Here is a 26,065-nt window from a genome sequence, read left to right on the forward strand (position 1 = left end):
GGTCCAGGTGCGCGCTAGAGTTACCCAGTGGGGCGCAATGGAATAACCGCGGAATAACCCAGTGAACTATAAGGCCGGTTTTCCACTAGCGATGATTTTCGCGCAAAGCGATATTTCACTTTTGTTTCACAACTCTCAACTGCAACCATCTGGAACAAATTGCTCAAATACAAAAGAATAAAGTCGCTTCGCGCGAAAAATATCGCTAGTGGAAAACCGGGGGCCTAGGTTATACGTCGCATAGGTGTCATAGATCCTTGTAAGTAGTTCAGGAATTTGTATTCTGAATGTATTTCAAATTGCCAATGTTATTTAAATTCATAATTCTGCTCCATGAAACTGCATGAGGTTCTATAACTGGCATGTCATTTTTGAAACATTTCATGTCACAGACAATCTTTTTTTGCACAAAACCACATGTTGATAGTTGATGTAAAAGAGACATTAGCAGGTGATTCAAGTTCATTGACAAAAAGACTGACTTCAAATTGTTGATCTTCAAATTGTTGATTGTTTCGATACTGGTAATAGAAAATACCAGTAATAACAACAAAATTACAAAAATTATAATAAATTTATGTTTCTCAAAAAAATCCCAGATAATATTATCCTTTTACTAATATTATCCCTTTAAAGAAATATAATCCTTTTAAATGGGAAAAAATTATCTGTTTGAAAGCACTTTCCTAGACATATGAACTGATCTGTTCTTCTGGTCAGCATGAGAGGAGAAGTCACATTTTCAAATATTTAACACAAAATTTACTTTTTCGTAAATGGACCTGTTGCTTGCTTGACTACACCTTTTCAACCACTGAGAACTAGTATATTGTTTCATCATACTAAACTCAAGGAACTGAATTCAAGGAACTACATATCACAAAACCTTATTACTGATAAGGTCGCTGCATGCTCTTGCGTCTGATAAATTTTGTGATTGAAATCAACAAAAATGCACACTTTGATTACATGAAGACTGCAAAAAAGTTTCATATTTTGAACATTTTGGTTACATATTTGATTGTCAAAAATGTTTTTTAACTACATTTTAACTACAACTGCATTAATTATCTAATATAGTCTCACCATGGCAAGGTTGTTCCATCATAATTAAAGAACTGAGCATTGTGGGACTTTTTCAGGGAATAGGCAAACTTGATGATACAACTAACTGATTCTTCAACAGTAAGATGTGCATTAGGACCTCCCATATCGGTTTTCACCCATCCTGGGTGCAATGAAACAACTGTAATACCATCGCCAGCAAGATCACTGCCAACAGTTTTTGTGACAGCATTCAATGCAGCTTTTGACACTTTATATGACAAGCTGTTTGCGTTATTCAAATTATGTATAGATCCCATCACCGAAGATATGTTGATGACTGCTGCACTTGTTTGTTCACCAGACTGTCCATTTGCTTCCGCTGCACGCTTCAGCAATGGTCGCAGAGCTTGGGTTAACATAGTTGGTGCGATTGTATTCACATCAAACGTCTTCTGCATTGAGGCAGGGCTCACATTCTCAAAACTTTCAGGCTTAACATGCATCCCAGCATTATTTATAAGCAGATTTAATCCAGATTCCTGAACAATATCTGATACTTGTTTCACCAGTTCGGTCAAACGAGGCTCAGAAACGTCGGTCATATCAAATTCGAGAACATGAATATTGGAATGTTTCTCGGCCAATCTTCGTATCTCTTGTGCGTTTTCAGCTTTCAATGACCTGCATGTTGCAATGATATGTTTAGGAACACCAGACGAATTCAACATTTGCTTAATCAAGTTCAGACCAAGGCCTCGATTGCCTCCCGTTATCAAGACTGATGAAACCAGAAAAGACGCCATTGCTCTACTTCCTGTGACACTGGCAGCGCCGCGGCCCAAGTTATAGTTATAGGAAATTTGCCGGCTGCCCCCCCCCCCCCTGAGCTATACTACAATTCCTGGAGGGAGTGCTCCAAAGCTCCCCCCCTCTAAAAACACAGTTAACCTTACGATTTTAGAGCTATTAAACCGTTAAGTGTATAAAAGTTTCAATTAAGGCATTACAATTGACAATTACAGACCGAATTGACGAATTCTGATAATAAAAAAATATTTTGCGATTAAAACGTTTTGTTTATTATTTCCTAGATATATGACAAAGTGGTTGACAAAGTTCAATTCACTACCATATTGCTACAAGTACTATAAATTTTTAGCACACAACATTTTTTCAGTTCAGAATATTTTTTTCGCACTTCATAGCACAACATTTTTTTCACGTTCGGACGACTTTTATACTGAACTATGCGGCGGAATTAGGCTAAAATAATTTTGTTCTGTGATTTATCTATAGGATAACATATTTATTTGCACATTTATTTTATTTTCGTCTTAGCTCTTCGTCGAGAAACATCGTCGTATTTTGGTAAATGAGCGCCTTTTAGTGATTTTAGTGCATATTACATGACGTTTTACGCAAAAAGTGAAGTTCGATACTTCGATTTGGTTGGCCGATGGTTTTATCCATTATTTGAATTATTCGCAAAAAAATTGTTATATATGGCCATTAATAATAAAGATCTTGATGATCAAGAATTGAGGAATGGAAGATTGTGACTGGAGTGATTTGCCTTCTATTAAATACAGTTATAATACAGACAGTTCTCCTCCAGACGACAATGAAAAGAATACGAATCTAGTACTCATGGGACAACATGAGGATGAAAACTATAGCAGTGACAACAAAGAGGAAAACGAACCTGAGAGGGCAGCACCACAAACACAAGAAAAAGAGTCATGTCCAATTTGTCTGAGTTCATTTGAAGACAGATCATTTCTTGACCAATGTTTTCATATCTTTTTAATTGCCTACCTACAAGCAATTTTCATATGGTTAAACCAATATAACTATTAGTCGTTTTAACACACCACTATATTCATGGTAAATTTAATAGTAATCCTTAGGCCAGACAATTGGCCATGCAATCAATGGTTTTTCATATGTGCTTCAACAATATTGTGTTATTTGTTAATGTCAAAGATAAATGCACTAAAAATAAACCTGACCAACAAATAAGTACAGAGATTATTTTTTTGCGATTACAAAAAAAGGAAAATAAATGAAAGCCCAGCAAGGTCTTGAACCACAGCATTATGCATGTAAGACATACCTCTTAACCACTTGACTACCTGTGCTTTCCAAATCTTACATTGTTTACTATGTATTCACTAGATTAATGGACCAATGAATACTGCAGTGCATTTATAGATATCCTTAACATGAACACATGCATTTTGCTTCTCTTGTATCTTACAATGGTGCGAGGTTGCTCAAACCTGTCCATTGTGTAAGACAGGATTTGCCTCTGTTATTCACAATGTCAAGTCGATGCAAGATTATGAGCAGGTATGTATGTATACAAAACATTAGCTTTGTATCAATGAAGTGGTGCTCAACCTTGGAGTAGCATACATTTGTGAGTTAAACATGGTAGTTGCTAGAATTGTTCAAAAAAATTATTCGATTCTTTGAGACAAGTTTCTCTGAGACATTCCTAGAATTCATGGAGTTCCAAAAATTTTGGAGACCCAGAAAACTCCTGAAACCATAGAAAACTAAACGAACAAAAAACTGATTACTAGGAAGCCTTTTTCAGCATTTCAATCCTTCCCATTCACATTTTCATATTTGTATAAAAATAAAAACATGTTAATAAAATGTAATAGAAATATATTATTAAACACATGCATGGATCAACCTTGACTCCGTAGGCGTAAGTAAGAACAAAATTAGCGGTGGCAACTCGTACAAAAAGAATGAAAACAGTTTTTTCAAAAATAAATCAGCATGCATGACAAACATGATATTGACGAGTCTACACAAAAATATCTGCTTTAGTATATTGTTGAGAAAAAGAAGGGAAATCAACAAACTTGTAATGAAAGTAATGAAACAAGTAATGAAAGCTTCCAGTCTTATGATGAACATGGATTTAATGAACATGGTGAGAGGTATTGTACTATACTCTAATTCTTACTATTTCCCGCGTTTCTTAACATGCGATGCTATAACGGTAATTATATGTATGCACAGGTATATGGTTTGTGCATTGCAAGAATGTACAAGAGTCTATTCACCTTATTTATTCTCGATGTCACTGCAGTCAGTTATTGCGCATGTCTAAGTTTAACGATTATTTGATTCTCAATCTCAGATTTCGGTACCGGACGACCAGATCTTTGAGGAGTAACAGTGGAAATGGCAATGCTCGATTCCGTGCACAAAATTCGGAAAGACGGGTTAGGGCGCGTGAAGCGAGAGCAAGACTAAGACGAAGATCACGCTCAAGACAATCCACAACAAGAATAAGAGGAATTGAAAAAAGAAGGTCTGGTGTAACAAAAAAATGAATGTTTGCTTGCTTTGGATAACTAAGTTACCGCTAATTTATCAGACTGATTCACAATTACTGCATGATTATAGGCCAGAAGTAAGGTCATTTTACTGATGTTCATATAATTACACAATGTCAATGTGATGCGATCGTGCAAACAGCAAGAATTGCTGAGACGATAACTAGACCAAGCACATGCGCTGTCACTAATCACCCTCAATATTATATGCATACCGGTTGGCTCCCCTGATGTTTGTGAAAGTAATCTATCATTTATATTAAATCAAACCTCGTACATTGAATTTAGCATCATTCCTCTCTCCTAATATCTGAGCAGGAGCTGTCCCTCCCCACAATTATTTTGAAAATGTCTTAACTGTGAAAATTAATGTCAGTTAATCTACATTCTCGTGTATATATCTATACTTGTAAACATTGCTCTGTAGTAAACATAGATAAGATCTTACCATTGGCATTGATTTTAGGCAAGTGTATGCTTTCAAGTTACGAGCAACATCCACTGGCGTACGACGGAGCCGAGAAATCTGTAAATATATCAAACAACTAGTGTGGCCCTTGTGCTGGATTCATATAGAGTACGAAGACAACGACAAATATTCATCATTACTTTTTGTTTCAGCTTGCCAGTTTTTTAAAACGTATCAAGGATGTACCCACCGGCTTATTCCTTGGCTTGCAAGAGATTTGAGAGTTTTGCTGGGAGACAATGAAAAAGAAGTCAACTTCCTGGTGGAATTCATTCTTTCCTTGATAACAAGGTAATCTTCATCTTCGTCATCCGCCAATTATAGTCGAATTCAGTATTGATGGTTCAATACATCAAGCTTTAAAACTGCCTATGTATATATAAAGTGTTTTTTCTTCGATCTTGCACAGGATCGATATGGACAGTCCATTGCTTGTGGAAGAGCTGAAGCCATTTCTTCTTGAAACAACGGATCACTTTGTTCACGAACTTTTATCGTTTGCAAAAGCTCCATTCGACATTGTCGCGTATGACGATTTTGTTGTTTATCCGTGGCCAGAGGAAGGTTCCCGCGCTGAAAACCCTCATGGTCGAGACAATGTGAACGAGGTGAATGAATTAGGTACAGTCATTCATCATCATGATTAAATTATTTCACTTAACATTTGCTGTGCTCTTCACTGAATCAGTTATTGTTGATATTGAAACCGCATTCCTGTATAAGCTCACTCAAGAAGTGTCTGAAGTCTGTTTTTTATTTCACCATTCCGCTGGCAGCGAGGAATTTTTAAATGCATGCATGCGTAACGTAAGTTCACTTTTCTAGATTCTTCAGGCCGAACAGCCCCACAAAGCTCTTCATTCTCTCGATGCCCGTGGAATGACACTCCTGCAGGTGAACAGCAGTCTGCGCGTGTGTGCGATAGCCCCATGCAAAGCGGTGAATCTCCTTGGCGCGTTGTAGGACCCGAAGTTATCGTGATTACTGACTCTACCGAAAGTCCTGATAGAATTAGTAAAGAACGACGAAATCCCACCCCGGAACATTCACAGGATAATGAAAGATATATTCTACAAAGTAAAAGTTTTGGGCTTGGCCATTCAAGTCAAGAGGATCAAGTTTCCACAACGCATGAAATTCTGTGCAAGACTAGAGCCGTACGAGGGGACAGCGGTGCGTTTAGAGAAGAGTTACCTACCCAAAAAATGAACAAAGAGAGTAAAGATTTTGTACACCGGCACATACATAAACACAAGCATAAACATAGACATGAACACAAGCATAGACGCAGGAAGACGAATAGCAATCTCAAAGCATACCCAGAGCATACTTCATCTGCAACTAAAACCCGAGCTGCTTGTAGTGAAACTGTTAGAAAAGTTCATTCACCAAAACTGGAAGATATGCAGAAAGAAGTTGAGGAATTAAACGTTTTAATACAAGAACATGAGGAAAAACTTTCAAATTTAGAGAGAGAGGAACAGAAAGATGACTGAACTGAGCGTTATATATATACTTATTAACATGTGAATACTTTGTAGCATATAGTTGGGCTGAAATCGAAAATGCCAGTTTCTATTATTTAAAATTGTTTTGTTTTGAAAAGTTTGCAAGAAGGTGATTTATTAAGCTTGTAATGTGAACTCAAGTTGATTTTACCGTTATCAAATTATAGTCAAATTATTTGTCTTTTTTGTATTTATAAATTGTCAGTGCACACATACACACATACCCACAAGTCAAACATTTTCAATCCACAAAACTGAGGGAAGCCAAAGTAGAACACGAGATATGACACAAATATAATCTTTATTAGATCAAAGGTAACCAATATGGTTAAAGCGTACTCAATAGAGTACATATAATCACATACAAATTAACGTATGATTAAGATTAAGATAGCCTAGATAATCAAGGGTAATCTTACATTTAAATTTATTATTCAAAATAATTGAATAGAATCAAATACAGAAATCGCAAAAAGGAACAAAACTATTAACCCGTGCCAGATGGAGTTGTGATATTTCATATAGTAGTTGACTTTTTAAAATTTCATTACGGAATATTATGTTTTATAGTGAAAAAGAAAATTTGTATTAGGCTTGAATGCATTTTTACCAGATTGCCACAGAATAATATCTCTTTCGAAAGAAATATTAATATCTTAATAAGAAGTTTGACTGATTTTGGACTATATCTGCCACGGGTTAATATAGCCATGAACCTCATACAATTTCCATAAAGACTGGTTTTCATGTCTATATTCATTGGCGAAGTCCACTGTTGGTTTTTGCTGATACATAAAGTGCTTTTTGTTGTCGGAAAGCATGTTCAGCCTCAACGATCATTGGGAAATCGGCCGCAATACAACACCGATGAATTACGACACATGAAAACCAGACTCGAAAGCAATACCCCAGGAGATGAAACAAGGGAGTGTTGAAATGTACAAATGAATGTACCTTGTAATGCATAGAGATGTTTAGAACATGAATGAGAGTGACAATAAATTAATACAAAGTTGGTGCTGTACGAAGTTTGCCTCAGTATACACTCCCAAATCTCAGCCTCCTGGGGTATTATTTCATTAATGCCACTTTTACGGGGCAATCACATATTTTGTCATAAACGTGTTTGATTTTCTGAAAGTTATTCCAACCCAGTTATCAGAAAGATTGCCAGGTTAAATTCAAGGCATATAATAAATACCTCCCTTGTATTCTAAAACCCTCCTAACGAATTTCCGTACTTTCTCAGATTGTGACAACCTTACAGGCTGATCAAACACGTGTATGACATGGAACCTGGGGAAGAGAGATATTTCATACACCGAGGTTGTGATTAATTTTAGAGTGAGAGCAGTTTATAAGACGAAGACTACGTGGATGTAAGGTGCAGATACGATGAATTATGCAAAATATGAGTCTCTCTTGTATGAAAAATCCCTCTTCACCACGAATCAACAAGGGACGCTGAGTTTAAAGTTTGCGTAAAACCAGCAAATGACAGAATAATGCAGTATTAGCTAACGCGTTGTTACTTAAACAACATGACGTATAAACCATATTGCTGGTTGACTCTGCTCACTGACCTATATATACTAATATATACAGGTCAGTGACTCTGTCATACTTGCGGTCTCGACCAAACATTAAATTCAATGACGTCTGATGAACTGAAATAATGACATCATGTACATTTTAATACCGATTTGTTAAGATTTTGAAATAATTGAAAGATATAAACGGTTTAAAATTTTTGGATATTGATATAAAGTTTAAAATTTTTGGATATTTAGATTTGATATTGCTGACGGTAAAAACTATAATACAGAGAGCCGCGATGCTCCCCTACAGTGTTGCTGTTCTATCGATTAATGTCTCTTTTGACAAATGTTCAACAGAGATGACGTCATGAGACCATTATTTCGTTCCTGTTTTGAAGTTTATGCGAGAGAAAATTAATCTCCATACATCGTACAATTGCGCCAAGCATTTTCTCCCGCACAAACCACACGAATTAACCGTAAGCCACTGTTTAGAAACACATTTACAATTTACTATTAACAACAGATAAAAACATGGTACGTATGAGAAACGCTATTTTGGTAGCGAAACGCTTCGTTTTGCTACTTTCCTTATAGGAACTGTTTACGATCAATCAAGGATTGACCTAATCACGTGTACCAAATAGCGTGCCCATGACAACACAACATACTTTTCTATAAGAACCCAAATTATAAACGACTTTATCTAGCGGAGATTAAAACCCAAGTAATTATGATACCTTATTTTTCTCTAATCGCTAATCAAACAGCCCTCGTCCCGCCACCGAATAAAGTCTGCTAAAATCCGTTAATCAATAACTTACAATAAAGATTTTGGGTAAAAACAACAATTTGAACAATCACAATAATTTGACCCCAGTAGCCTCAGAATAAAGGACTATAACAAATACACATTACTTCTACACAACAAAAGCGAAAAATGAAATAAACTGCTAGTATTAACGCTTATGACCAAAAAGCATTTTTAAACCATCTTGAAAACACCTCATTACCCTTCAACTCTTTTTTACCCTTACAAAATGGGAAAAACCTGTTTTAGATGCAGGACGTGTAACCTGTTTGCTTATTTTCAATGCTTGCTTCATGGCTTGTTGAGGCACCTAATGGTTGCACTCTTTTTGCTGACGAGTTCTCTTCCTCTGCAACTGCATCAAATTCACTAAAAATGACAGACAGAAATAACTCACACTAACCGACTACAAACTGCAGACTTTTAGTGACATCAGTGTTTATTAATATTGCCGAGGTCGTCTAAATACCTTATAATAATAATAATAATATAATTAATTTACGTATATGTCCACATGCAATATGCTCTATTTTATATTTCCAAACAAGGATTACGTTTGTGACGCGCAGTCGTGCATTTTATTTACTTAGAAAACGCTATTTGGCTAATCCCTAGTGTCCGATTTTAAATCTTAATTACACTTCGATATCGATAATTGTTACATTTTATCATTTAATATGCCCAATACAATATTTTCGCCAATCATGTTAATACTCTTATCGCACTTGTACCATTGCAATTTTGTTTATTAATGTCGAGAAGCATTGTCATTGAAAAGGCATGCTGGAACGTGTTTCTCCAAACATAATACAGGTTAATCCGATTTTCCACACTCTATAATCCACACTAAATAATGACGATATTTTCACCGGTGATTGTTTTTGGTGTTGGACTAACATCAACAAAGAAAATTCCCAAATAAACGTATTTCGCCTTAATCTTTCCAAACAACAAAGTTCAAAACACCAAGAGATAGGGGGGGGGGAGGGAGGTGGTGGTGGTTGAAATGACCGAGTTAATGAGCGTAGAATTTCATTTTTCGTATGAGGAGCGCGCGTCATTTTACATGCCAGCTAGGCGTTTTGTCTTTTGATGAAAAGACTTACAACACCTCCTCAGTCGAACCTCTTCAATTAAACCTCCTCACTTATACTGAGATAAACGGCGAAGTGTTCTTAGGAAATACAATGGCAACGTCTCAAGGGCCGCATCATCGGCGGGGGGTTAGCTATATATTCATGTATTATTCACCATTCATATACCGAACTGAAAATTAAGCTGCAATCGTCCAAGACAAATCTATTACAAACGAGAAAATGACCTCTAGTTTCCTTTTTAAAACGAATGGCGGATTAAAAGAGGTGAAATAACAGAATCCCAAATCGAAGATAGTGTGTAGAATAGTAAAACAAAAACCAATAAGGTAACTAGTATGCATGAAGATTAAAGGCATTAAAACAAACATACCTTTTGTAAGAAAGTTTATTTTCCAGAGCAATCTTAATCGTTACAAGAAGGTCATGTACTTCTTTGCTCGTTGTCTATGAACGGCAAGAGGCCAAATAGAAGTTTTACTACACGTACTTAAATACAAAGATAATTTTTAATTGTTCAAAACTTACGGTTATCGTGTATTCTTCGTGGGATGCTTTCTTTAACTTCTTACGATTGTAACTCTTTTGTTTGGATGCTAATCAACGGAGAATAACAGATGAAGAAAGCCATAAAAAACCCACATCAATTAATTATTGACAATATTCGCTATTCATTGTTGATGACATGGTGTTTTGAGAGGGTAAAGGCTAAAGTATATTAATAAAATATGTCAACTTGTTATTTCCACCCTGCGTGGTCCCGTAAATGATTTTTACAAAGTTTTCTCTGCAATTGCATTATTATGGCGTATACCTCGTTTGTTGCTGTTATTCGAGGCAATCACTCGGTCCAGGTTCACTTCGTCTGAGCGACGATCTCTTCCGGGGCATGCGCAAACACGTATCTCGACAACACATCGACCAAGAATGTTACCGCTAGAGGCAAACAATAAAACAGCTGGGGTTATGAAATATCAACCGACGGTAACATATCAAACACCCGTTTTTTTTACCAACTGAATTTCTCTTTAACGATACTATATGAGAACAACAGTGCTCGCGAAATACGTGCAGTGGATCATGGAAAGACATTGTTATTATTATTGTATTGGAAAACAATTCAATTATTATATTGGACAAAAATTCCATTCCAATAAAAAGCCGACACAAGAGGGTGACGAAATGCATTGATGAATAATTGAAAGGAAACACATTTTTTGTCATATTTCTCAACTTTTCTAGATTTTCGCAAATCTACTGTTTAAAAAGATGGGGCAGAGTATATCCTCCATAAAATAATCAGTTATACAATATAAACGTCATTTAGGCAATGGAATGGCTTGATGCTATCCTCCAAGTTCTTCTGATATATAGTTAAGATCATATGACCTATATTATACTAATGAAAGTTTAAGATTCCTTACGTTTCAGCGTCTTCTAACGTGAAGATAATTTCAATTGGTTTTCTCCCATGACCAGAAGCACAGGAACTGAAGCATTTAAATGCGAACATCTCCGTCACGAAGTTTGTGCCAGCTAAACAATCAACAATAACAAAATGACCACCAATTTAAGGAAAAACACTTAAATTCCAGGATAAGTATGTGTGAATCAGAGCACTGGGTGACAACGAAGTAAAAATAAAAAATAAAAATGAATTAAAAACGCATTCGGTTTCACAAAGGGTGACATCACCCAAGTAAACACTCAGTTTTCCCAATTTGCTATATTTCCGGCCATTGGTATAATGTTGTATCATGGTCTTGAACTGTTGGTGGGTAAGCATACAAAGTGGTAGCTTTGTACTAAGAAAAGGATTTGCAATAAACAATTTGCAATACGTCTGGCCATTGGCAATGCTGTATCACAGTGAAATAATTTGTAATAATAGAAATAAGTTAAATATTCCCCTGACCTTGTGGCCCACTGTATGGGACCAGTACAGAATGTCTTCCAGTCTGAGGGCATTCAAGATACACCGCATTTGCATTGTTGCTTCGAATGAAGAAATTGTTGCGCATCTGTGAATCTAAATGAGAAAAAAAAATTCGTTCACCAAAACTATGATAGAAAGTTTCAGTGAAGAGATAAGTAGATGCATGTGGTTTCAGAGTTTCAAAATTTTCAAAGCAAGTGTGTCACAATTTAGTCTCTTTTATATATACATTTAACATTCTTTGTATCTTACAAAGAACAACTAACCATCGGTATTGTTTTCGGCATGATTGGCACACATCTTAACAATATCATGAAGATTGCTCGATCCTTTGAACATAGCGACGGCTCTGATGAATGCCGGACTCATCGATTTGCCATTTGTTTTGAACTGGAATGGGCAGTAAGAGCCGATGTTGGTGTACAATTTTGATGTTTTTGGTGAATACGTCCAGGTCGCGGATTTTGGAGCTGATTCGGTTGGTGGGCCAAATGAAATCTCAAAATTGAAGTCACCAGAGAATTGTTTTGACGTGGGAACAGTGGGCAGTTGAGCTCGTTGGTAGAAGCCATTCGTGTTCATCGGAAATGAAGAGCTAACTTGATTGTCGCGGTATGGGGATTGCTGAAAGTTAATATTTTCAGTAATACTTCAGTGGTGTGCAAGAATGAATACAACAAATAGCCTTAGTGCGCAAAAAGCCTAATGTTCAAAGTACAATAGATTTACAAAAGATAGGTCGCCATCTTGATATTACAGTATTATTTTGCGAGTTGCTGTTTCGAATCTTTATACACGCTTCATATATATTTCCCTAATATAAAGAATTGGAGCATGCGAATAAGTGCGTGCAAGTAAGTACGAATTGATACACAGTATTGATAAACAGTAAACACAGTATCAATTGTCGAAATTTCCGATAGCACGTGACTATAAAAAACTTATAGGTTAAGATAGAAAAATAAATGCCGTAATCATAAGCACTATCCTGCAAGCCTTGGAAGAAAATGTTTTACAGGATCAACATTGTGCTTTTCTTATATTCAACGCTAAATATCGGACGTGCTCTCTAGATCTGTTGTCAATCAGAATCAAAGATTACGTAAATCATTAGACAATGGTAAGTTGAGCTGTGAAGTTACTAAATATAAAATGGAATCATACTAAATTAATCAAAATTCTCTAACTAAATTCTAACGTCTCTTTTCATTGAGTATTATTTGCATTGCATCAGTTATATGATTTAAACTGAGAGGATGCATGAAGCTTTTTAAAATACTGTATTTCAAAGCCACAAATTGTTAGCGACAAAGAAATTTTGTTGTAATGATCATTGAGTATTGAACTCGTAATGGTAGTGGGGTGTGCATCTTGAGTTTATGACAAAAACAGCACAAACAAAATTTTATTTAGTACGACATTATATGTCATCAAATACTTGGCTGTAGCTAAACCACCCCCATATAACGTAACTGCGATTGACGTATCATTTAATTTCCTGCTTTGAAGTTTCCTAACGAATTTATGCACTTACGAAGAAAACAGGCCACCGAGTATATGTTACATTGGTCACAGTTCATCCCGATATAGGCTCCATGCAACCCGAGACCAGATGAACCATTGCCCCTGCATTTAATATATCGCCGCATATATTGATATTTGTGTATAGCAAAAAAATATATGTGAGAAATAATGAAATATGTACAATGTACACACTAAAGACAACTACTGTCCACGGTAGATAACCTAAACACGCAGACAATGAAGCCATTGAAGTTGTGTCCCTCAATCAAAAAATAAAATTCACATTGGCTACTGCATGACAATATGTGTGTTAAGGGTGCCAGGTGCCTGCGTATAAGAAACTTATAGTCAAACTATTTTTGTAAAATAAAATATACACGGCAATCCCTATGAGATGTTTCTTTTTCAAAGACTCCCTTTAAAACCGATCGGAACGCCTGATGGCCAAACATCAAGATGTGAACCTTTATGACAGTGGTTCTATTCATTGCAACTTTTAAGAGTCTTTTTCAGTCTTCGTCTACTCACCTGATAAGGTCTGGAACAGCTGCTATCACTGGATGTTACTGCGGTACTGATTTGATGGCGTGTGTTGGAAATTCCAGATGTCAATACAGGTGGAAAAGACAGTGGTGACGATGGTGTCGGTGGAAGGTATTGGTGAGGGTCACAGCATTCCTGAAAATATTATAAATGTATTATGAACTTGTTGACAAGAGATATTTCGAATGTATTCGAAATTTTGGACGCACCTAAAGCGGCTGGTTATATAGAATGATGACAAACTTATAATATGAGGTAACAGAACGTAGCTATTAGACTTTGGTAAGCGCATGACATGCATACATACACGCAAAGTATTAGTCACACTGTGCAGATCCTATTGTTAAGCTGCAATTACAAAGCTCACAGGAGGTGTTCACAAGCCAGCCAATCCAACATTTTCTCCGTATTTATTGATATTAAAACAGCAAACAAGGTAAATTCTTTCTCAAACTTATTTGTCATAGCGACAATGACAAATGGTGCTGACCATGCAACTAAATATAACTTCAAATCAAAGATTCGCAAGCTCTATAACGCTAAAGTCTGTGCATGTTGTCTATAGTGTTAAATATATATGTACCAGCAAACTAAGCGAAATAAATTGAAATACGGCCGTGGCAAGCAGATACGAAAATAAACGTCAGCTTGAAAATCAAAATTTAGCTCCTTGACTTTATGTTGCAAGAGCATTGTTTGAAATTTGTTTGCACAAATGCTATCGTAAAACCGAGTGATACTACTGCGAGATAAGCTACAATTGCTTTTAATCTATCTGTTGAAATAAGAAATATTCTTTACGAAAAGGTCCTAAGCCCTGTGAAGCATTTTTTATACATCAATATTTGAAAAAAATAAAATCGCTTATTTGACAGAATTTTCTGTTAGCTACTCACCTCCATGTTACCATCTGGCTGTCGCATGAAATCTGAATCAAATGGAAAGTAAGACATGTAGTAAGCTAAGTTGGTATTGGTGCTACTATCGTTTATGTCAGGACATTTAAATTCCATCAAAGTGTTGAACCCTTGTGTTTACTCCAGCATGGCCGCGCAGTATTAATACTTAGATATATCCAGTCCAGCTCTTAAATTAAAGGAAAATCGAAAACGGTGACGTCAATATACATAATTGTACATAAGCCATCCGAAACAATGGCCGACCTATCAATCAGCAGTCAATATATGATAATACTAAATCGTTCATTGTCTATTATTATCAAAAAATGTGTTAAAAGGTGACTTTTTTTTAAATGCCTGGTCTCAATTTTCAAACATATATCCGCATACTGGGACATTGTAGGATGATCATTCAAAACTAATTTAGGGGAATCCTCCAGTTCAAAGTCCAATTTAAATCCAAAAGATATTATCCCATCAGCACACAAATATAAATAACATACCATGACTATGGATTCTCGTATACACAAACGATAATTAGAATTACCTAACTTGGAACTGGGTAATGATAAAACCATGGCTAATATAGTGTCCAATCAGAATTGCGTATTCCAGGTAAACTTCCGATTAAACCACTCAAATTTGAAAATGTTGTTGAGAGAATTGTGAACGCAGATTTTTTTAATTGCTACATATTGTACGTTAACACTAGCCTCGACTTCGTTAACATTGTTTGATCGGTATTTAACATTCTCAAACATTGTGAAAACAAAAAACCTGGCAGGAAGTCCTAGAAAGGAGGGAGTCCAGGTCACATATGCATACGCGAGTATTAAATTAAACCTTGGTTAGTTCAAAATCTGGACCCTGCATTTGGTTGTGCATGAGCGAGGGCAATTATGAGTGATGGCACCATTGCTCAATCGAAGCAAACCAGTCAAGTGCAGAGTTCAGATGTTGGACTGACCAAAGTGAAAATCCTTTGCTCTTGCCTGACTAGAGAACGTCCTCCTCTAAAGGGAGCAATAGCCGAAATAATATTTCGCTCTGTTAATAATAACGTGAGTATTAAATTAAACTTTGGTTAGTTCAAAATCTGGACCCTGCATTTGGTTGTGCATGAGCGAGGGCAATTATGAGCGAGGGCACCAGTGCAGAGTTCAGATGTTGGACTGACCAAAGTAAAAATCCGTTGCTCTTTCCTGACTAGAGAACGTCCTCCTCTAAAGGGAGCAATATAGTCGAAATAATATTTCGCTCTGTTAATAATAACTAACTAATAATTCACCAATTCATAAGCCTAGCGCAAGACGGGGGGAGAGAAAATACAGTACATACAAGGCGAATTACATTTAATGGCTACAACACATCACCAATTTGGTATAAAAATAGTATGCTAAATTATTAGGAATCGGCCTATGCATGCAAGAAAAGCATTTAAAATTTTCTCCCTACCATCTTGAGGCATGGCCATTCCTGGATTGTTTGCAAAAAAGGTTCTAAACAAATAAAAAAGAAAAGGGACTTGGAATCTTTTTATTAGGAATGATATTATTGTATGATCTACATTCTCAAGGTTCAAGCTGAAACGGTCATCGATAGTGTGAACAGTTGCATGAACAACTTATTCCCAGATCATTTTCAGGACAAATACCAAAAACCGGACTCCTTGTATGACTCAAAAAAGTATTGTTCGAGAAAAATTTTGCAGTTAATACAGTATGACAAATTCATGGAGAAAGGTAAAAAGTTCACTCTTCTGTATTTTTATCATGTATTTTTATCACACAAGTTGAGATCGATTTACTTCAGGTCAACATTGGAGATAATTTGGAATCTTACCCCCCCCCCCCATACATAAAGAACACTGAAAATCAACAAAAAGATCATCAGCGCGATGCTGAATAATAAAGGACGTAGTGGAAGATATTCTCTCTGATATAATTTGAACTATGAAAGAATTTCAAATTGGCTCTGCGTTTGGCGAAGTCTGCGCAAACATAATCGAAGTGTTTTGTTTCATTTATTTACACCTAATCCCATTGTTTTTCAAAACGTCCGCTTACGTATTGTTTTTAATTAGATTTTGTTGGAATGCCTTTAGGACCTTTAATTCGTAAACACATTTCGGGAGCGATGATGACCACCCATAGACTTCACAGCTAAATTGATTAAACAAAGCCAGATGGAAGTGCATTCTGAAGACAATAAATGATGCAACAATGACGCCGGTTAGGCGCTAAAATAAGTTCACTGCGTTCATTAGAGCCCCGTTTACACTACGCTCAATTTATTGGCACGGCTAAAATTGGCACCCGTACTCAATTTTATAATCGCTTAGTTTACCAAAACTGGGTGGTAGTAAACGGGGCTCATAAAACATTGCTCTATAAATGGTAGGATGCAAAGAAAGAAGAAAGACATACTTTAAAAAACCTAACATAAACAAAGGATGATAGCTTCAGTCAAACAACATTGAGAATCAATTTCCAAAAGCAACGACGAAAACAGAACTTAAGATTTATCATGTATAAAAACCTTCACATAATAAGAATCAGTATTTTGCTTCAGACGAAAAAATAAGTGAATGGAAAATATTTATATCTATATGTATTATATATATTAAGAGGATACCTTTTTATAATCCCCTAAAATAAGCAATTCAGAAATTGCAGTTGGAGGAGTGTTAATAGTAAGAATGACAATGTATTATGTATCGTGAAGTGGCTTTGGGAAAACTCTTTTTAAAAAGGCATTAACAACCTCACAATCTGAGTGACTCTGGAATGCAACCAATACAATCAAATGCTTATAAATTTATAGCTCGAAAACGTCATTTCCTGTCAGTTTGCAGTTACTTTGTCTTTCATTACGGGTTTCCTGGACATACAATTATAGATGTACAATACGTGTACTGAAATAATTATGGAAATTAATGATGCTGCGAAAGAAAACATAACATAATTTCAAAAACATCTATTGTGATTACATGTTAATACCAATGTAACGGTATTGCGCTCGAAAGATTTAAGAATACGTTTTAATTTTTATCATTTTTGGAATTAGAATAACAAAAAGAAGTAATAAAAACACATGTTATTATCATCCACGATTGTATATTCACGCACAATTTTGATCACGTGCTACGATTAATAGGTGAAGAATTTATCAAATTCTCAAAATATCTAATTTCAAAAGGTTTGCAGGTTTTTTGGGCTACCCTGTAGTTTTAAAATATAAGAAGCCTCTGGAAACACGTGAACTTGTAATGCAAATGTAAGGATATATATATTAAAGCATGTTTTACTGATGCACTCATGAAACACATTGTCATTGAAGCCCCAGATTTCAATCTTGTATGCATTCTAAACAATATACAGCTAATTAGGAGCTAAATCAGGTTTATTACCTCGTTACTGAATGATATTCTGTAGCTCATTACTACTTATCAACTCATTATCTATTGTCTTATTTCTCTCACTAAATTAACTTGGTCATCAATTCACAATTAGACACGCTACACATGTACTTGACGCGGATATGAATGTTTTGGTGAGGATGAGGAGATGTATCAGTGAAACATAAATTACTTTAGTAACAGAGAACTATATATAGACATTTTAGTATTAAATAATTTTAAGTACAAGTTATACCCGATAGCAGATGCTTACAAATAGAAAAAGGAAACTTACGGAACAACTGACTTCAAGCAAGAACCAAAAGCTTTTGTTTGCAGTGAAGCATGCATGAAACGTTTGTGAGATCAAATTACAAGGTTGGGCAAGAAGAAAAACAATCCCACACACTTGTATAGTTGATGTATTAATTAATTATATATTATATTTATAATTAAAATGAAGAAACTAATCATTTTGATGTAAGAAGAAAACTATTAAGTATCATGTACTGTAGTCCAATTTAACAAACTTTCCAACGGACAAGAACATGTTATGTGCTTAATTTGCTGTTTCAGGTCGTCCTAGCGCGTTTGATCGCCTGCATTCAGCAAAATATTGACAAGCAGGGAAGTTGAATCATTCTGGGTAAAAAAAAAGGAACTGCTTGTTTTATTGAAAGCAAACAGGAAGAACCTTCTCTTTGCGTCGCCCTTTGCCACGATAGATTAAACTTATTATAACGTTGTTATCCTCGCATTTCGATTTATTGCGCATTTTTCTTAGCGAAATTTCTAAATGCACTTCAGTGAAAATTTTGTAGTTCGAGTTGCAAGATAAATTCTTCTTCAACGCCAACGGCGAATGACAACATGGATTTTGACTTTTGATTTTGACCAATTGTTTTTGTACTTCGATAAATAAAAAAATTTTCTACTTCACTGTGCAGTCTTAGCTACGCAATTTCCTTTTAAGGGTTGTCCTAAATTCTAAGCAATTAGCCTTTGCACAGATGTCAATCACGACGTCTGTACACATGTCACGAGTGATAACCATTCTCTGCTATTTCTGCTCTCATTGCTATAGTCATGGAGCAAATTGACAATGCGCCATTGCAATTATGGCATGTAATGGTCAGGACAAGAAAATCACAAATTTTGATACTTAATTGATCTCCTGCAAATTATATGTATAAGTCATCTCTGTTAGTGTTAAAAGCCATATACAGTACCAGTTAAATCTTTAAGGGTGTAACCCCCCATAGTTGTCTCAAAAAACACCCCAGCTACCCAATGAAATAATTTAGTTCACCTGTAACATTTTGGCACTCTGTGACTCGCGGTAACGGGTGCATCAACGAGTTCTTTTTTTTTTTTAAATAAGGCATGTCAGGTCAGGTGGAGTGAATGTAAGAATGCAATTAATTACACATCATTAATTCAATAGGTGATAAGGAAGGTTTTTATGATTTGGAATGCAAGATCTATATAGGATAACCACTCCACACTTAGGTCTATCTTAACAGTGTAAGTATACAAAAGAAACAGCCTAAAAAGTTGATGGTCAAATACATTATCACACACAAATCCTGTTGCAAGCATTTTAAGTGTGAAAAAAAAGCATTCCAAGTATAAGAGCCATAAAAGAATTTGAAGAACAACTTGTGATGTATTTACTAGCAAAGAATTCAAGACAATATGAGTAATAAGAGGAATACATAGCGGAGCTGTTTGCTAATTTCATTTTTCATTGTCAGATTCATACTAAACTTGACATATCAACTAAAAGCTGTGCAGAATTCAACCATCTTTCAAAAAGAAAGTAATGTGAAATCTTTGAACTGTGTCACAATGATAATTTAAAAATATAATTTCATACTTCATGTACTTTTTATTTACTTGGCTTTAAATTAATTACCTTCCAGCTTCATTTGGGTCAATGTTGTTGAAAAACATTTGTTCTTGTGGTATGAGGTTTGAAGGGTGGTCAGGTCGGCTTTCCATATATATACCTTCAATAATTCAATAAGATGTTTAAATATAGTATAACAGAATAATTTAACAACAAAATACATGTGCAGATTAAAGCACTTAATAATTGTCAGGGCATTTGGGTCCAGTCCTTAAGTAAATCAAGCAAATGTTGGGACCAATCCTGAAGTAAATCATGCAAATGATGGGAAACTATTCCTAACAAATAGGTTCAACCCCAGTTGAAAATGTCCCATTTCATTATATATCATTTAGCATTTGAATTGGACTATAGTACTAGTTGTAAAATAACAGAAATATCTTATTGACTTTGCTTGTTTCAGTATATAGTAAGGTCTGAAAGGAAGGTGAAATTGTCAACAAACAAGAAGAAAAATAAACTGTGCTGTCTGCAAATGTGCTAATCCTGCTCTATGGCCTTTCAATCAATCGTTTACAGTTTTTTTAGGTCTTGAATTTCAGTATCCAGCAAGAACTGGCAATTAAAAGAAAAATTCAACTAGAAAATACATTTACTCCAGTACTTTGTTTCATGCTGTACTCTATTTACAGGGGTTTTCATCCATTGGCAACACACTATGTACACATATGAAATACATATTTAAGAGTTTAATAAATGAAAAAGTTCAATAAAAGAAAGAGTTTAAAAATGAAAGAGTTTAATAAATGAAAAATCTATTAATTTTACTCATATATAGATACAATCTGGACTTTTGCCATGCTCTATGAGGACTATGGAAACATCTAATTCTTCATACCCTGCTGAGCAGATCAAATTATTGCAAAATTGCATCAATTGTATTTCCAAGAAGTCAAAAAATGAAAACACGACTGCATTGAATCTGTCACACTTAGCTATCAATACACTCCACACATTGAAGGTATTTTGTTCATTGAACAATAAATGATTTATTACGCGTGTAACACAGCCAAAGATGCCCAACTTTTTGTAAACAATTTTTCTTCCCGGTTTCTTGTGTCACGAGTCAACTTGGGCGACCTAGCGAAGCCGTGACTCAAATGAAATGTATATAGACTTCCACCCTATTAGTATTTAAAATACAAGTTCGTACTCACAAACAATTGACTGAGGCTTTTGAATATTCAATGGTATTTCTGAACAAAATCATCGATTTAAATTCCGGCAGTATAGAGTCATACAGACAACAAAATCCTTAAATATCGGGTCGCTTTCACTTTATAATTCAATTTATGGCTCCGTCATAGATTTATAGATAAAATGTAGCTTATTATCAGGAACAAAAACAATTGTACAATATTTAGAATGTCTGTAACAAGGTTTAAACACTTCATATGGCAAATATAAACACAAACGACTTATATTATGAGGCGTATTGCGTATCAATAATTACGATTGCCGAACGTTTCATAATAATAAGAAAAGTCAATAGCTTCGACTTACAAATTTCAAACAAATCTTATACATTTTCGAAACGATGGAAAACAAAACATTGGGCGCAATAGACGAAGGTAGATTGAACAAACGACAACGTTATACATAGTTCGACAACGGATTATAATTTCCGTTTTATATTTCTGAGCACTTGTATGTATTGTTATCATACTGCGTGGTATCATAAATTGTTCAGCGTGCGGTGATAGCAGTCTGATTTAAAGCAGTTCATTTTAAAAGCTTTTATGTTAATACTATACAATCGTCGCGTAAGATAACTAAGATTCGTTTCGCTTTGTCTCATAAAGAAGCGTGCCAACGCCAAGTGTCATTTTACAAATGTTCCGCGTAGTTATAAACAAACGACTCAACCAAATAACATTCCCCTTTTAAACAAGCGAAGTCCCACGGGACTAAGCTTTAATTTCCTATGTCTACTATTAGATAAATTGAATGATATTTTGATACATTACATGACCCTAATGAAGTACCAAAAATATGCATGGCGAGGCACTATATTCTTAACCCCTTAGATGGTTAAATGGTTTCGTGTATTGAATTCCGTATAGTCAACGGAATGCAATGTAGCAAAAGATAACTGACCATAATATCCTATTTTCGTGAAAGAAATACGAAATAATTATCCCAAGTTAAAATAATGTAAACTAATGAGCATACCTTGTGTTTTAGTCTTTGGTCTTTCGGCACTGTTACTCTCAAACTTCGAAGCCGTTTAACTCTTTAGCTACCAAGATAATTTTTTCCGATTTTTGAAATTTTTGGGAAGTTACATAGAGTTACTCATAATGGGTATTTTAGTGCAGTTAGATATACAAAACTATATATATTTAGAATCTGCAGAACAAGGTCTTTAATTATATGCATTCACTTTGATGCTAATTAACAAGGTATGATGTCACAAGTCATGTGATTATTTACAAATAATAAAATTTTATGCTAGAAAAACTAAAAATTTAAATTACTTTCCCTATAAATAATTAATGATGCACAATATGCCTACAAATGCATCAAAATATCAATGTCCTATCCCTACCGGAATAATTAAAATGGGTTATCTGTATACATAAGTTAACGAGCGGCCAGTTATGGCTGAATAATGTGTCATCACATTCTTCCCAAATTGGAATTATTTTACATTGTTCTATAATAAATCTACCTTACACATATTTTTTTATATGAAAGAACTCAAAACAACTTTGCAGAGAAACCTATCACACTTTATGCAATAGTTTAAAGTTTTTGTGTGCTTAAATGTTTAATTTTCGACTTTCTTGTACCTCCAAGATGCACATCTTCCACACTTAGGATGACGACTTGGTGCTTCTCTCAAGAGTAAAACATTGTCGTCGTTAGTGAGTTGTAACTGCACTCATTCCTATGTCTAATGCTTCCTTATAGTCTTCAAATGCAAAAGATTCATTTTCTCTGTAAAATTCCCGATCAGAAACTAATATTTCGCTTAAAATTTCGTCTAATTGCCAACGAGAACTTGCCACCATTTTGTAAATCCAATATGGCGAAGGAAAAATAACAAGATTTATTGAAAATACTAAGAATTTCGAAATAAAACGTGAAGAACTTCATGTTAGCTACAATATATGTTAACTATAGTGCAGAGACCCTTTCAATCCCTTTTTGTCCTCAAATATGGGTAAAATATCCACATAAATCCCAGCAGGGTCGTTAACGACCCTTTTGGTAGCTAAAGAGTTAATGGCGACTTGATGAACGACCAATGGGGCGTGAATGGCACGTGGTCCACTATAAATAAGCACCAATCAGCTAAGCGCTTTTACAATTATGTGTCAAAAAGAATTTTTTGACCCAGGGGAATCCCCAGGGTATATAATGTTACAAAACGCAGCATAGTATTCACAAGCTGAAAATTTTCGGCTCTTCGGACTCTGTTTTTGCACTTCACAGAGCAAACGTTTTTGCTGCTCATACACTTCCTTCTTTAATTGCGCTCTATTTACGACTGTATTTATCTACCTCGTTCATTATTGCATTTTTGGGTGTTATTTCAACAAATATCTGTACTTATGTCCGTTTACATTAGCGTATGGCCTGCGATTTTAATCGCAGTTCTACGGCCTTTAAACTCATATGTAACGATTGAATTGTTAACGGTTTGAATGAACGTACCAATGGTTCATGGATTAACACGTGACAATTGAATCACAATATAAGGAAAGATTTTGTGACATGTATTGCTCTGTATGAAATGTGTTTCCCAATAATCGCGACGAAATTGATGCGAAAGCAATGTTTACTCAGGAAATGGAGTTTTTAAAGAAGGAAATCCTTCATAACTAATTAAATCCCAGTTGCTATGATAAAAAATGTCATTAACAATCAAATCGTCACACGTGGATGGGTACATTTATTATTTTATGCCTCAAGATTAGGCCTGCCTGAGCAAGGACCCCCATTGTGTCGCACATACCAAGAAAAACTAAATTTCTCTTGGAATGACCAGCAAAGTAGAAAATCAAAAACCCTTCACAGCAGAAACCAGAAACCCTCTACAGCCGTAACTAGGGCATTTAGTCATCCATTTTCTGCATACTTTTTCAGACGTTTGAAAATCAAGACTCATAGTCCGTGATTAACTATACACAGTCAGCATTATTACCATTAAACACAGCCGCGTACATAGCACACTTTATTAAAGCCTAGTCTTCACACCCGTATGACTGCCCATTATTAGCCTGACCTGCTCAGATGTATACATGTGCCTGTAGTGTCCCTATATCTTATTTTATTTAAAGCGCCTGGGAACGAGGCTGATACGAACGATTGTTGTTTATATAGTGTTCACAGTAATCGTATACAACTTCTCGTATTGTTCTGGAAAATAGATTCTGGTTGAGTTTTGTAACAGACATGTGATGCGTTCCAAAATTTGTATGTTACTGAAGATGATCTGACTACGAAATGCCTGAATTGGTCAAAAGAAAACGAGAGATTTAAACATTCAACATGGCGGCGATGACGCAATGGTTGGACGCAACGATCTCATGCAACAACAGTCTCTCGAAGTATTCGTTAGAGCTGTCTGCACCTTCATGATCGGGCATTCTGTTTTTTATATTCACTGCTAAATTAAATTCAATCAAGAAGAAGAAAAAAATTGTGGTGATTCGCCTCCGAGTAAACTTACTGTGAAGTGATGCAATTATACACAATACAAAACAATGCTAATGCGAACTCCCAAAATCCATAAAATTTTTGGAGTTACAGGTGTTTTGTATTTTTTAAAAAATACCAAAATAAGGCGTTCTATATACATATTATAATGATTGTAAGTCGAAGCTGGGGTCAAAACAAACCACAAAAAGACCTTAAACAATGACATAGATAATTAACAACAGTATATCATGTTAAGCGCAAGATAGCGCAAAATAGATTGGGGTTGAAATGGAAACGCCACTTGACTTCACTGTTGTTGCACACTGTAAATTGTCGTAGCATCATATAGCTCGAGCAATGCGGCACAGATTAATTGCCGTATGATACAATGCGGAATCTTGGCAGCAGAAAGGGAGAAATTGTTAAGTCACATGATTACGATGATTGACATGTTTATCATGACTATATTGCCATGTCATAATACAATGGCATTATGTAGGTTAGGTTCAAGGTTCAACTATCTTGTATAAAACGAAACTAGAACTTGTACTCAGTTTACACTGTTCTCATAGCGAATCGTAGAGAATTTTCATTTCTTTTTTTCAGGAAAATCATGTGGAAATAATAAGTTGGATGGAAAAGGTCCAAAAGAAACGAAATACGTCGGTTTCATTTATATAGTCCGTCTCCTACCCCTCAACAACCTTTGAACGCAAAAATATATGTTAGCATGAACTGCCATTCGTAACTCCATGCCAGTTCTCTTCTTCGGTTCCTCCGCTTAGATGCTGCATTACGTATTTCCGATTAATTGCCTAGCTATAGGTATTCTTATCTATATATATGACATGAAGCAATATTCGTATATATGTTTCGTTCAACCTCGTACCCAGGGGAATTTACCTCCACATTGACATCATTCATGTTGGTTTTCCGGGATAGTTAACCTTTATCATGATTTAGAACAATGACTGATCTTGGGAATTCGTCCAATTTTTAATTTGTGGTAAGTGGATAGGGAAACGAACGAATACATAATTATTGAGCTCTGTCCTTTGACAACTTGTGACACTTGCTTCATAAAATACATTATGCGCATGTCTCGATGCGTCTATGTCAAATTACTCACACAGCTTGGTTGAAAACGCGCGTCGTGCAGGGCTTTGAAGGTCATTTCGCTTAAAAATTTACGAACTGTGATCAATAGCAATGCTTTTAGTAAGTAGCAATGTTCATTTAGGGTGGAAGACAGACCCCAATAATGTCAATAATTGGTTTTCATATTTTTTGAAATTCAATTTAAAAATGGGAGGTTGAAGTTAGAGAGGTCAAATTCTGATTTATTACGGACCTTCATAGTGTTGGCTCCGTCAAAAAAAAATTCTGG

General features: G+C 35.4%; 3 protein-coding genes across 4 annotated transcripts; 1 reads left to right on the top strand and 2 right to left on the bottom strand.

Moving 5' to 3' along the window:
* Window positions 1-586: 586 nt before the first annotated feature.
* Window positions 587-1,858, bottom strand: LOC114526377 (C-factor-like). The gene has a single exon (XM_028547965.1). The coding sequence runs from the start codon at window positions 1,848-1,850 to the stop codon at window positions 1,083-1,085; it is 768 nt and encodes a 255-aa protein (XP_028403766.1). The 5' UTR covers window positions 1,851-1,858; the 3' UTR covers window positions 587-1,082.
* Window positions 1,859-2,476: 618 nt separating this feature from the next.
* LOC114526237 (E3 ubiquitin-protein ligase Topors-like) lies at window positions 2,477-6,713 on the top strand. Of its 2 annotated transcripts, XM_028547773.1 has the most exons (8): window positions 2,477-2,842; window positions 3,278-3,396; window positions 3,889-4,001; window positions 4,205-4,378; window positions 4,870-4,931; window positions 5,025-5,163; window positions 5,282-5,493; window positions 5,698-6,713. In XM_028547773.1, exons 1-8 carry the CDS (start codon window positions 2,593-2,595, stop codon window positions 6,366-6,368), a joined length of 1,740 nt encoding a protein of 579 aa, XP_028403574.1. In that variant the 5' UTR covers window positions 2,477-2,592; the 3' UTR covers window positions 6,369-6,713. The 2 variants fall into 2 exon arrangements, with proteins under 2 accessions (XP_028403574.1, XP_028403573.1); XM_028547772.1 differs by having other exon boundaries at window positions 4,870-5,163.
* A 2,185-nt stretch (window positions 6,714-8,898) lies between these two features.
* On the bottom strand, window positions 8,899-22,262 carry LOC114526238 (cellular tumor antigen p53-like). Its single transcript, XM_028547774.1, has 12 exons — window positions 22,204-22,262; window positions 20,038-20,131; window positions 16,181-16,224; window positions 14,723-14,754; window positions 13,812-13,961; window positions 12,026-12,383; window positions 11,739-11,852; window positions 11,248-11,359; window positions 10,638-10,759; window positions 10,352-10,419; window positions 10,197-10,270; window positions 8,899-9,098 (listed from the first exon to the last, which is right to left on the bottom strand). The coding sequence occupies exons 2-12, from the start codon at window positions 20,121-20,123 to the stop codon at window positions 8,975-8,977; spliced, it is 1,284 nt and encodes a 427-aa protein (XP_028403575.1). The 5' UTR covers window positions 20,124-20,131; window positions 22,204-22,262; the 3' UTR covers window positions 8,899-8,974.
* Window positions 22,263-26,065: the final 3,803 nt, after the last annotated feature.

This window comes from Dendronephthya gigantea, unplaced genomic scaffold (genome assembly GCF_004324835.1).
Source record: "Dendronephthya gigantea isolate DGI-Jeju-01 unplaced genomic scaffold, DenGig_1.0 000038F, whole genome shotgun sequence".
NCBI classification, from domain to species: Eukaryota; Metazoa; Cnidaria; class Anthozoa; order Malacalcyonacea; family Nephtheidae; genus Dendronephthya; species Dendronephthya gigantea.

What these genes read in the sequence shown, in the direction of transcription:
- LOC114526238 (XM_028547774.1), bottom strand. Translation starts at nt 20,123, where the DNA reads ATGGAAAGCCGACCTGACCACCCTTCAAACCTCATACCACAAGAACAA. An exon ending in GACCCAAATGAAGCTGGAAG is followed by an intron (nt 16,225 to 20,037) that starts GTAATTAATTTA and finishes TTATTTGTTTAG; the next exon opens with AACCTTTTTTGCAAACAATC. An exon ending in ACGAAGAATACACGATAACC is followed by an intron (nt 10,271 to 10,351) that starts GTAAGTTTTGAA and finishes TGCCGTTCATAG; the next exon opens with ACAACGAGCAAAGAAGTACA.
- LOC114526237 (XM_028547772.1), top strand. Translation starts at nt 2,593, where the DNA reads ATGGAAGATTGTGACTGGAGTGATTTGCCTTCTATTAAATACAGTTAT. An exon ending in AGAGGAATTGAAAAAAGAAG is followed by an intron (nt 4,379 to 4,869) that starts GTCTGGTGTAAC and finishes CATTGATTTTAG; the next exon opens with GCAAGTGTATGCTTTCAAGT. An exon ending in ATTCTTTCCTTGATAACAAG is followed by an intron (nt 5,164 to 5,281) that starts GTAATCTTCATC and finishes GATCTTGCACAG; the next exon opens with GATCGATATGGACAGTCCAT.
- LOC114526377 (XM_028547965.1), bottom strand. Translation starts at nt 1,850, where the DNA reads ATGGCGTCTTTTCTGGTTTCATCAGTCTTGATAACGGGAGGCAATCGA.